General features: G+C 57.7%; 1 protein-coding gene across 2 annotated transcripts; it reads right to left on the bottom strand.

Moving 5' to 3' along the window:
- Nucleotides 1-143: 143 nt before the first annotated feature.
- LOC117203739 (uncharacterized) lies at nt 144-8,620 on the bottom strand. 2 transcript variants are annotated; one of them, XM_049698501.1, is made up of 5 exons: nt 7,005-8,620; nt 5,426-5,622; nt 4,812-5,088; nt 4,436-4,540; nt 144-1,672 (listed from the first exon to the last, which is right to left on the bottom strand). In XM_049698501.1, exons 1-3 carry the CDS (start codon nt 7,510-7,512, stop codon nt 4,927-4,929), a joined length of 867 nt encoding a protein of 288 aa, XP_049554458.1. In that variant the 5' UTR covers nt 7,513-8,620; the 3' UTR covers nt 144-1,672; nt 4,436-4,540; nt 4,812-4,926. The 2 variants fall into 2 exon arrangements, with proteins under 2 accessions (XP_049554458.1, XP_049554459.1); XM_049698502.1 differs by having other exon boundaries at nt 4,812-4,882.
- Between the last annotated feature and the right edge of the window lie 3,377 nt (nt 8,621-11,997).

Genomic DNA, 11,997 nt, shown 5'->3' with positions numbered 1-11,997 from the left:
GACCCGCCCCGGAAGTGGGCGGTGGGCACGCCGGGAATTGTGGTTCCTGGTGCCCAGGCGCATGGCCGGCCGGCGCAGGCGGCTCCCTGGATCCCTGGGCTGAGCTCGCGGTTGGCTCGGCCACGTCGGGGCTGAGCTGCTTCCGCCTCGAAACCCCGTCTTCCCGGGGGCCTCTAGCTGGACCGCCTCACCCAACCGGCCCCGGCTCAACGCCATCCCCGCCCAAACCCGCCCTGGATTCTCAGGTCTTAGGCCTGGAGCCCCAAGAACCCCCAGCCTCGGCCCCATCACCGCTCCCCGCCAGGCCGAAACCTCCAAAGCGACGTACACATTCCCTGCCTGCCCACTTACCGCCCATTTGGTCCCCACAGCCTGCAGGCCTCTCTCCTGGGCGGCCCAGGGGCCGGTGGCCATGAAGCCTGAAGGTCTAAAGCCCTGATGATCCCTTCGGTCTCTTCTGACTGACCCTTCCTTCGGCTGGACCACCACGTTTGTATGCCCCGGCCGAGCCCTGGACCTCCCTCTACACTCAAGCACTGGGTGACCTTGCCCAGGCTCATGGCTTTAAACACCTGTATCCCTTGTCTCCGAACACGAAATGGCCAGCACTTCTGCCTTCTGACCTCTACCTGGGCACCGACTGAACTCAAATTTAACATGTCTGGTAAAAGCATAATTCTCCACCCCCATCTACCCCTAGTGTCCACTCTCCTCAAGGTACCACTGTCCACCCGGTCACCCCATACACCTCGATCTCAGCTCCCACAAGGGCTTATCACAATTTGTAATCCTGTACTAATTTATCTATGTACTGGCTTACCACACACACATGGATGGGACATAAGCTCCTTAAGGGCCAGGACCCCAACTGCTTGGTCTATTATCTCCAGTAGCAAGCAAGGTGCAGGGCATCCACAGGGCTCAACCAACATCTGCTAATGGCCAGCATCATTGGGCACTTTGTGAGGACTCATGTCTCACATGCAGGTTTGATTCTAAAGTCAGCGTGGGAGGTAATCAGAGTCACGTGTCTTTGAAACTCTTTAGGGAGGTGCCAAATTGGAAACTGACACGCCAGCTCATTTTCCTCCCAGGAGGGAACAGACCACTGTTTCTAAACTTGCACCCAGATAAGCCTTGTGTTTAGGAGCCAGGTGTAGCAAAAACTGGTAGTCTTGCAACTCAGTGGGGTCAAGTGAGGCACAACGGGGCCACAGAGTTACTGCAGGGAGGGGCAACACACTCCCCGCACTCAACACTCTTTCAAAGTGCACAGGACTGAGTTCCCGGGTTAGGTGCAAGTGAGGGGACTTCACTGACCTGACCACCTACTGTGTGCAGTCTCAGGCCAAAGAGCCTCAGGCTTGCGCTACCCTGACCACCTCTTGGGGTTGCAGAGAGCCCGTGGGACTGCACGGCCCCTGGGTAGCGTGGCACGAGGAAGGAACCACCAGGGGAACTTTATTCATTCTCCTGCCGTGGTCTGTACAGAAGAGGTTATGGGTCCCTCTGGTGGGGCGTGGACTCTGCGCTGCCAGGGTCATTCTCTGATTCATCTTTGGGTCTGGGCACAGGCTGGAACTTGAGCAGGACAGGCGGGGTGAAGATGGAGGCCTTCACAGATGGGGATAGCATCTCCTCGGTGCTGGCAGAACCACTACAGGCTGAGGGCCTGTTCAGGAAACACGCAAGACATGGGTCCATGAGGGGGACACGGCACACAGGGCCATCAGAGGAACACACGACAAAACCCAGGCTGTGGGATGGCTCTCGATACATTACTGCTGCTGGAAATCCCTCCCATGGATGTTTGCTCAAGGCTGTTCATTGCAGCAATGTTTGTGATTGTGTAAACCTGGAGACAATCCAAACGTCCATCAGGGAACAGCTAAAAAAACCATGGTACAGGCATGCAGTGGACTATTCCACAGCTGTTTAAGGAACAAAGTTGGTCTGTACATCCCAGCAAGTAAAGACACCCCAATGGTACAGTAATGGAAAGAACAAGTAGCTGAGAAGTACGTGCAGTATGATCCTGATTTGATTTAAAAAATTAACCAATGTATTGGGACTCATATTTCATGTATTCATTTCTATATTGTGACCTTTTTTCCATAGAGTATGTTATGCTTTTGTAAACTTTTAGAAAACAATTTAAAATAACCCATTTTGGGGGATAGTGCCAAGACAGCACAGCTCACTCAGAAAGCAATACATAACAGGAGGCTAAACATTGTCCCCATTAATGAAATATTTCAACAAGCAAGGGTAGTTGAATAAATGATGCTCCGTCCACACAATGGGGTGGGTATTCTGCATCTATGATTACTGGTGAATTTCTAGGTATTTTTAATGACAGGGAAGCAACATGTTCCAGAACTGGCTGCAAAACTGCTCACAGGACGCTCCTGATTACGTGACAAACTACTACCTGTGCACGTACACTCGTGTCCATGGGGAACACCTACAGTGAAACAGGGATATGTGCCAACAATGGTTATTTCTGACCTTGGGAGTGAGAGTGATTGGTGTCTTTTTTGGGTAGTTTTCAAACTGTCTACAGTAACTAGATCCTGTTTCAGAATCTGAAAAATGGTAGTGCTTTTGAAAACTGTTCCTACCCTTTCCCTTGTAATTTCACTTCTGGAAATTCATCTTGAGATTCAGGGACAGCTTAGCACATAAAGATAGTGATGCCAGGGAATTCCCTGGCGGTCCAGTGGTTAGGACCCCACATCTCACTGCCAAGGGCCCAGGCTCAATCCCTGGTCAGGGAACTAAGACCCCACAAGCCGCGCAGCAGGTGCAAGAAGGGCATGTTGACCTTCACCCATTTTCTCTGGAAGTGGGAGATAACATATTTATGCCCACCCACCACACGCATAGACACACACGCATGCACACACACACGCTGAGTGAGGGTACCGCACATGCTGGACGTCTGTCACACGGCCAAGGAAGCTGACCAATTTATGGTATGGTTTCATTTATATAAAATGTCCAGAACTGACAAACCTATAGCGACAGAAAGTAGGTTAGTGGCTGCCTAGGGCTGAGGGAGGGCCAAATAGGCAGAGGACTTTCAGGGCAGGGAAACTATTCCATACAACACTGTAATAGTGGACACATGTCATTATACATTTGTCCAAAACCATAAGATGTACGTCACCAGGAGTGACCCTAATGTGAACCACAGACTTTACATAATGACACGTCAATGTAGGTCATAGTTTGTATTAAAGGTCCCACTCTCTGGCAGATGTTGATCGCGGGGGAGGCTGTGTGGGGAGGGCAGAGGGATATGGAACTCTCTGTACTTTCAGCTCAGTTTTACTGTAAACCCTAAACTACTCTAAAAAATGAAATCTATTTGAAAATTTTAAAAAGAATGAGTACTGCTACAACATGGATGAACTGCAAAAACATTAACCAACTGAAAGGAGCCAGATACAAAGACCACATATCTTACAATACCATTTATAGCAAACGTCCAGAACAAGCAAATCTATAGACAGAAAGTGCTGAAGAGGGGCGAGTGGAAGAGTGAGGGCTATGGGTTTCTGGGGTGAGGAAAGTGTGCTAAAATTAATTGTGGTGATGCATTCATAACTGTGAATATACCAAAGACCATAGAATTGTGTGTTTATTTATTTATTTATTTATTTATTTAATCATTTTTGGCCACACCGTGCAGCTTGCGGGATCTTAGTTCCCCAACCAGGGATGGAACCTCAGCCCCCTGCAGTGGAAGCACGGAGTCCTAACCACTGGACTGCCAAGGAAATCCCAGGAATTGTATATGTTAAATGGGTGAATTATACCATGTGAATAATACCTCAATAAAGCTGTTTTAAAAAAAAGTCATCTGATGCAATGAAGCAGCCAATCCAAACACTCAATGATGTGGGAAATACTTGACAAAAACGGTAATAAAAAACCCATATTCAGGGGCTTCCCTGGTGGCGCAGTGGTTGAGAGTCCACCTGCTGATACAGGGGACGCGGGTTCGTGCCCCGGTCCGGGAAGATCCCACATGCCGCGGAGCGGCTGGGCCCGTGAGCCATGGCTGCTGAGCCTGTGCATCCGGAGACTGTGCTCCGCAACGGGAGAGGCCACAACAGTGAGAGGCCCGCGGACCGCAATAAAAAAACAAACAAAAAAACCCCCATATTCAGTAAATCCCTGCTTTGCAAAACACACATGTAGATAAAGCACGGGGCTGCCCACAGCTGATTGAATCGTTCCCTTCTGTTGGCCTCTGGGCTGTTTGTTTCTGGTTTCCCACCAGCACAAACACTAGGAAGGGGAAGCAACTTTCCAGCACGCCTGACGACATTAGGGTCCATCCTGGAAGTGGGAGCGACCATCACACTGAATATCCTTCCAGCCCTCATGCACGCTGCTCAGAGGCCAGACGGTTCGGGGGCACACTTACCAGGGGAAGCCAGGGCAGTGGAGCTTGTGCGCATTGTTCCTGGCCAAGTACGAGAAGTGAAAGCCTCCAGGATTGAGGACCAAGGGGGTCAGATCGACTATGCGGCTGCAAGACAGGGCGGGGCAGGGGACACACTCAGCTCTGGGCTCCTCCAGGGCAGGGGGTGCCTCCCCAGCCTCGGGGGGTACGGGGGCTCCGTACACAGGCAGATCTCTGAGCCCCAACTCCTCCCCAGGACCAAGAGGGGAAGGACCACTCAGGATTGTGGGATGGATCCACTACGAGAGGGGAGGGAATCACAGCCCAGCTGGCACACAGCAGGCTCCCCCAAACCCTCCCGTCTCATTTGCCTCGGGCCCAGGATAAATCCTCCCACCTCTTCGGGTTCGATGACAGGCCAGTCCAGTTCAATTTTGCTTCAGACCTCGAAACTTCCAATTACTCCATCTTCAGCAAACAAAAGAAACTTTAGGACAAGGGTGGGATCCTCATCATGAAGAGAAACACCTTCTCCAAGAACTATGAGAACGATGTGCCTTCCAGTCAATCAGCAAACACAACAGGCTCATCCTCGGTGCCACCTGGAGCTTGGTGTTAGAGGGATGGGGCCCGGCGTGCGGGCTGGGAGCCAACAGAGGAGATCCCAGCCCCGCCTGGGGGACAGGTGACGGATAAGCGGGAGTTAGGAAGGGTAGGCGAGTCGGAAGAGCACTGCAGAGGCACTTAGAGGGTGGCCTGGAGAATGACACCCACGGGGAGAGGCAGGCTTCAGGCGTCCCCTGGAAGCCCCGGGATTGCACTGAGTGCACTGAGGCCAGGCAGGCGGAGTCCTGTGCCTCCCCCAGCCCAACTCTGCGAGCAGAGTAGCCCCCTTTCATCTATCTACTGCTGCCTGCAGAGGAAGTTCTGGGAACCACTGCTGTGGGCCCAGGCATCGTTGGGGTGCTTCTGAGCAGGGGGTTAGAGGCTGCCCCTCCCAGGGCCACTGACCGATGTGCTGGGCAGCGGAGGGAAGGGGCCAAAGACCCTGGGCAGAGTGTAGACAGAGGTTGATGGGGCCACCATGGAGGCCATGGTGGTGGCAGGCAGTGGCAGCAGGGTTGGTGGCAGGCACGGGGAGGTCGACTGGTCCCACAAGAGGATGGGTTCTGGTTTCTTCAGTTTTCGCTTGCTTCTCTTCTTGGCATCTGGGACAGAAGGTGTCGGTGATCACCTATCCCAAGGCCCGAACAGGTTGGGGGGGCGCCAAACACAGGCCCTCCAACAAGGAGGGAGGCAGGCCCACAAAGGGCACCACTACTGACAGGCACGAACACACGCCACCTCACTGGCCCCAAAACCGCCCCACAGGGAAACGGTACTTTTGTCTCTATCTTACGAGTGAAGTGGGAAGCTCGAACTATACAAGGCCCATGCAGGGGCCACGCCAGGCTGTCTGCCTTCCAGGACAGAATTTCACAGGAAGTGATGGAGTGTCACCGCCAAGGAGGGCTGGGCTTGGCCCGAGCAGGTTGGCCTGCCACCCACTCTCCCAGGCATGGCACAAAGCCCTGGAGCCTGCCAGCACCCCAGTGGGTTGTCCAGTCCCCAGACAGTGAGCCCACCGAATACACGCAGCCCCGGGTCATCCTGGGGGTGCGCAAAGGGTGCATGGGGAGGAAGTCTTGCAGAGGTGGGCTTGGGGAGGAACCTAAGGCCTGCACCTCCTCTCTCCTGTTCTGATGAGTCTGGGTCTTTCTACTGTTCAAAGCTGGGTCCCACCAGCAAAGTAGGAGGTAACAAGCCCCTCCTGCAGCCTCTCAGACGGCTCATCTAGAGTGAGATAAGCACTGCCAGGGAGCACTGGCTGGAGGCTGAGCACCAGCCCTGAGTCTCAGTCCAGCTGCACCACACCTGTGTGGCCTACACAGGCCGGACAACCTCCCCGGGCCTCCATTTCCTCTTCTGTAAAACAGGGATAAATAACACCACACCAGCATCTTGGGAGACCGCGGTAAGAGCTACACATGCTGTGGGTCCAGCTGTTGGATGAAACGGTGCTGTGGGACCCACCCCCGGATGAGCTGGGCCCCCCGATGTGAGGCGAGACAAAGAAGCCCAACACCACCATCCATCCCTGAACACGGACACTCCCAAGGACCAAATCCAAACCTCATCAAGGCTTTAGAACGACTATCCAAGAAATAACAGGCAGAGGGGGAAGAGCAAACACACCAGTGGACCCAGACAACAGATACAAACCCATCGAGTGGGTCCCCCAAAGGACAACACAGTTCTTTAGTCCATAGCATCGGGAAAAACTGAGGGCATCCCGCGTCAAAAGGAACTTCAAAAGACGAGGCCAGAATCCCCACCTGCCACCCTGTGTGGCCACTAATGAGGTCACCTCTCATTTCACTCTCCCAGGGCCCGGGGTGTACACGAATTTGCCTCCCACCCAAACAGTATGCGGGCCGGCCTTGCCGAGTCCTGATTGACAGACCAAGCGTAGATAGCCTTCTGTGGACCACCGGGGAGATGTGAGTCAGGTCAACCAGGCCGCTCGAGCCCAGCGCGGATGGAGCCTCACCCTGGGAGTATAAGTGCACGCGGTGGATGCGCCTCTTGAGCTGCTCCAGGCGCTGGTGCATCTCCAGGGCGCCCATGCTGTTGCAACAGTTCAGCTCCCCCTGGACGGCACACGAGACCTTGGCCTGCGACGACAGCGGGAGAGGAAGGGAGGAGGAAGCTGGACGGGTGAGCCGCCTAGCCGGGGCCGCCTCCTTAAAGTCCCCTACCAGCAGCTCAAGCAGGGCGGACACCGGCGCCCCGCCCCCACCTCGGAACCCCGGAGCCCCGCCCTCCCGGGCCCGCACCCAGAGGAAGGACAGGAGCCCACGCCGCTCGCACTCCGCCTGCTTGCCCTTGCGCACCACCCTCTCATCCAGCGCCAGGTTGCGGTCGAGGCTAAGGAAGAGGAGGCGCAGCGCGCTCTCAGTGTAGGTCGCCGCTTGCCTCTCGAAGTCCTCCTCGGGGATGAGCTGGCAGAAGGTCACACTCTGCGGGAACTCGCTGTCGAACTCGTCCAGAACCTCCATTCTCGAGGGCTTCGGCTGCCCGGCTGCCTGGGGGCGGAGCGGCCGTCGGGGCGGGGCCCCGGACGCGCCCACTCCACCGGCCCCAGGAGGGGAGGAGGGAGACCCCCCCCCCCCCCCCGAGGGCCAGAGCTCGGGTCACTATCCAGGCGGGGCCACCGGGGTCCGGGCGCGCCCATCCTCCCGCCCAGGTTAGGGAGAGGAGGGGTCGGCCCCAGAGGGCCAGGCCCGGGGACGCACCGTGGTCCCCTTTCCGCCGCGCCGCGCCTACGCAGGATCCCTCCGCGCGCGCCGCCGCACGGACAGCTCGGGCCAGTCTCGGGAGACCGCGGGCCAATCCGCGCGAGACAGCCGCACGTGACAATGCCCGCCGCTCTGCGCATGCGCCTTCACGCTTCGACGGGGCGGACGGCGGGACGCAGCTACCCCTGGCGGAGGCCCATACCCCGGGGTCCCGCCCGTGGCCAAGCCAATTCTCACAACTTCTTTGAGGCGCTCGGCCCCCGGCCAGACTCCAGTACCTCCCATCTTGGCTGCTCCCCTCCTCCTCACCGTCTGTAGACAAGGCCCCAAGAGTTCTTTCTGCCCCCAACTCCTCTAGCCCCGGACTTTTCACGCTTTTCTGACTTCCTCTCCCGCTTCTATCCCGTCTCCTCTCCTCATGAGGGTCCTGTCTTTACCATACCTTCTTGGACATCTTACCCACTTCTTAGTCCCAACCCAGAACTGACTTTAACCCCAAGTCCCTTGAGTTACAGACCCACATCTAAGTGTCCCCAGGGGCCGTTTCCTGGGCATCTCACGCTCAGCACATCCGAATTGGCATGCAGCTTCTTCCCTTCCACCCAGAAATCTGCTTCTCTTTTCCCTCTCCTACTTGGTCAGTGGCCGACCCCACCATCCACTCCTGCTGCTGATGAGAGGGTGTGCCCTGGACTGCTTAGTTCAGGTCCCCTCCTAACCCAGCCCCCTCTCCATCAGCCCTGTGATCCATGGAGTGCACCTGAGATTTTTTCACTTCCTACCACCAAACGGCCAGCCCCAGCTCTCCCCAACACAAGAGGTGGCATTCACTTCCTCTTGCTTTGATGTCACAGATCAAGATGGACACAACCAAGGAGGGAGAAGGTATGGCCTGTGCATCTCGCCTACAGATGCAGGCAGACTCAGATACACCTGCATCCAAATCTCTGCCACCATTCTGCCACCTGCCCCGGGCAGGTGGCCCCGGATGTGAGGCGGGGCCCATATGACTTACAAAATCAGATTTGACTTTAAAATACATAGTAGGTGCCTTTTTAAAAACAGGACAAGCATCCTCTGAGAGGTCGGGCAGACCCCTGATTAACACCCCCATCATGTTATGCTTATAATACTTTACACTTTTTCTGTTTATTTGGATTTTTAAAGTGTATTGTGCCAGGTACTGCCAAACTACATGCTCCCTGCCTTCAGGGGCTCCCCGTTTAAAGAGGGCTTCAGCCACAGGGAGAAAAATGTGATCTAACATGCTCTGGTGGAGGAACATTGGATGTCTTGGAGTCCAGGGAAGTCTTCCCATAGGAGGGGACATTTGAGCAGTGCCCTGAGTTCACAAGCCTCTCCCAGCAAGGGCAGGAGACAGCTGCATGGGGGTCTTTGGCCAATGGGTACATAATCTGCACGAGAGCAAGAGGTGGACACCTCCAGCCATGGGCCTAAGTCAGGTGACCTTGGGATGGAGGAACCCCAAGGGGTCAGGCCTAGGAGACAGAGGAGCATGTGTCATTTCCCCTCATCCTCCCCGGATGCCAGGGCTTCTACGCCCAGGGTGGGGGTGAAGCCAGGGTCCCTCTGTGCTCAACCATTGGTGAGGGGTACTCCCAAATGCCCATCCGGAGACCTGGGCCTCCTCTCAAGGAGACAGGCTTGAGTGGCTGTCACTGGGCACATCAAAATCTTTTGTGTCTGGTCCTGATGCTGAAGGTGACCCTGCAAGCACGCCTGGGGCCAGGCTTCTTGGCAGTTGGGCTCCACTCCCCCCGATTCCAGCTGTGAGGGTGGGCATGCCAGGCACCTCACAGTCTCTCCTGCAGGCTCAGGGCAGCACATGTCCCTGTAAGAGAACAAGTGGGCATGGTTGGAGGACGTGAGCTGCAGGCTTTGTATCCCGAGTCCACTGTCCGCCCAGCTAGTACTGCTCCTGCTGAGAACACAGGAGAACATTCTCTCCAGAGCTTGGCCCTCCCCAGGCCTTCCAGGAAGGCTGGGCCCAGGGCACCTCCACGGAGTCAAGGTTGTTGAGCTGGCTCTGAGCCAGGCCCGGGCAAACCCTCCATGCAAAGCAATGGGCCTCTTTCTCCACAGGGCCCTGACCAAACCTCAAGCCCACAGGCTTACCTGGGAGCTGGTTGTAAAGATCCTCTTCAAACCATAGCTTTTCTGAGTCGGAGGCCTCTGCCCCTTCCCCCTGTCCAGCCATGACCCAGATGGACAGGTTGGCGGAGGACCCCCCAGCTCTGCCCTCACCTGATCCTCCGATGGAGAGTCCAGACCAGCTCCGCACCTGCGCCTTACTGCTGGTTAGTGGAGTGAGGCAGCAAGACTCCCCCCCACCTCCCAGGCACTGTGGGTGGTGGGCTGGGCCTGACCGATGCCCTTTCATCATTGCACTGCTTCCCAGCGGCCCACAGTAGTGCAACAGGGAAAGAGTGTCAGGCAGGCCTGCCAGTGCCTCTCCCAGTGGTAGGTGGGGATCTGAGACCTGGAATGCAGGCCCACTGGGGCCTGGGGCGGGGCCTCTGCCTGGGGAAAGGGTGCCCTCTGACCCCAGAGGCCCAGGCCTGGCCAGGATCTCAAGTTTCCATGGAGAAGGGATAGGAGCTGGGCAAGGGGGAGGGGAGGGCCTGCAGGTCCAGGGGCCAGGCCTGGGGAGGGAAAGTAGCAGTATGGGGGAAGGGGTCCCCAAGGCTGGTCCCCGATGCTTTGACAATATCATTGCACTGCTCCTCAAAGCACAGTAGTGCAACCTCGTCAGAGCACCTGCGGCCAGCAGGGGGGAGCCCCATCACCCCCAATACACGCAGAGCGGGAAGCCCAACCGTAGGTGGGTGGGGCTAGGGCCCCATTCCTAGACAGCAGGGCGGGGAGGGGATTTCAGCGGGGCTGCGGTCCTCGGAGTCCTCAGGACCCCAGAGAGGCCGGACCCTCCCCAGCACCCTCCAGATTGCCGTGGGGTTGCGACCCCAGACTGAGGGGGGCAGCTCCACACCCTGAGCGGGAGCGCGCCCGGGAAAGGGCGCACACACAAAGGAGAGGGGCCCGCGCTTCAACGCGGTCCGAAACCCACTCGCGCCTGGGGCGGGAGTGGATATAGCCCGACGACCCTGCGCCCTCCCACGGCCTGAGGCTCCGGGAGAAGAAGGGTGGTCCCACTCCGGGCCGACGCGCCCCTGCCGGCCCCCATCCTTGGCCTCTGGCTCTTGGCCCCCAAGTTGGGCTCCGCATTCTGTCCCAACAGATTCCCTGCCCGGCGGCCCAGAGCGGAGAAGAGGAATGGGGGCTTCCCGCCCCTCTGAGGTCCCCCGCCCGGAGGGGGCGCCCGGGGTCTGGGCTGCGCCCCTCCACACCGCCCGCCGGGTAGGGCCGCCCTGCCCGCGCCCCCACCTCGGACCCAGCTACTCACGCGGCGGGACGCCCTTTCCGTCCCGGGCCGGGGCAGGACTCGGGAGGTTGCGGGGACAGGTCCCGGCGGCCGTCAGCCCGCGCTGCCCCCCAGGACCACCCCGCACCTCGTGGCGCCCTCCCGCCGCCGGCTCCATCTTTAACTCGCTGACAGGCGGCGGCCCAGCCCCCGGCTCCTTAGCATAGCGCCGCGCTCATTGGCCGGCGCCGGCGGGGGCTTCGCCTTCTGCACGCCCATTGGCTGAGGCCGGAGAGATTTCAAAATAGCCTGCGGGCCCGGATTGGCCCGGCGCCGGCAGAGGCTGAGGCTCCGCGGTTTTAACAATGAGTTCTACAAACACTTTCTCCCCATTCATAACTTATCAAAGGGAACTTTGCCCGCCTTTTCGCAGCTCTAGTCTCGGTGAGTTTTCTCGCCGCGCGGGCGAGCGCTCTTGGTAGCCCAGTCGGGGGCGCCGGCCGCGCGGCCAAGCCCGCTGGGGAGGGGGCTACGACTGGAGGAAAATGTCCGGACCCGCGGTCAAGCCTGCACCAACCGGGCCGCAGGTTGCCCCGTTTTGCAAACTGAAATTGCTCCCTGTGCCTCTCGGATGGCATGTTCGGCTGCGGTGGGCTTCCTGGCTGGGATAGCCACCTCCCCACCCAAACCCCACCGCATCGCCCGACTTGACCCAAATGAGATTTGTCTGAAGCCCAAGGGTGGGCCTGGGCTGCGGGACCTGGTCTTGGAGCCCCTGGAGGCTTGTGGATCTGTGGGAGGCACGGGGAAGGGGGCGTCGCTTGGGTCCCTGCGTGACTGCGGATAAGCATTCATTAAATGCTTTC

Source organism: Orcinus orca, chromosome 15 (genome assembly GCF_937001465.1).
Source record: "Orcinus orca chromosome 15, mOrcOrc1.1, whole genome shotgun sequence".
NCBI classification, from domain to species: domain Eukaryota; kingdom Metazoa; phylum Chordata; class Mammalia; order Artiodactyla; family Delphinidae; genus Orcinus; species Orcinus orca.
Note: the sequence above shows the minus strand (reverse complement) of the source record. Positions and strands in the feature narration are given on the sequence as shown.

Bases quoted from the DNA above. Each gene is read 5' to 3' on its own strand.
- LOC117203739 (XM_049698501.1), bottom strand. From the start codon at position 7,512: ATGGAGGTTCTGGACGAGTTCGACAGCGAGTTCCCGCAGAGTGTGACC. The intron at 5,623-7,004 runs GTGAGGCTCCAT...CTTCTGTCCCAG, and splicing joins CGTGCACTTATACTCCCAGG to ATGCCAAGAAGAGAAGCAAG. The intron at 5,089-5,425 runs GTCAGTGGCCCT...CCTGTCCCCCAG, and splicing joins CTCCGCTGCCCAGCACATCG to GCGGGGCTGGGATCTCCTCT.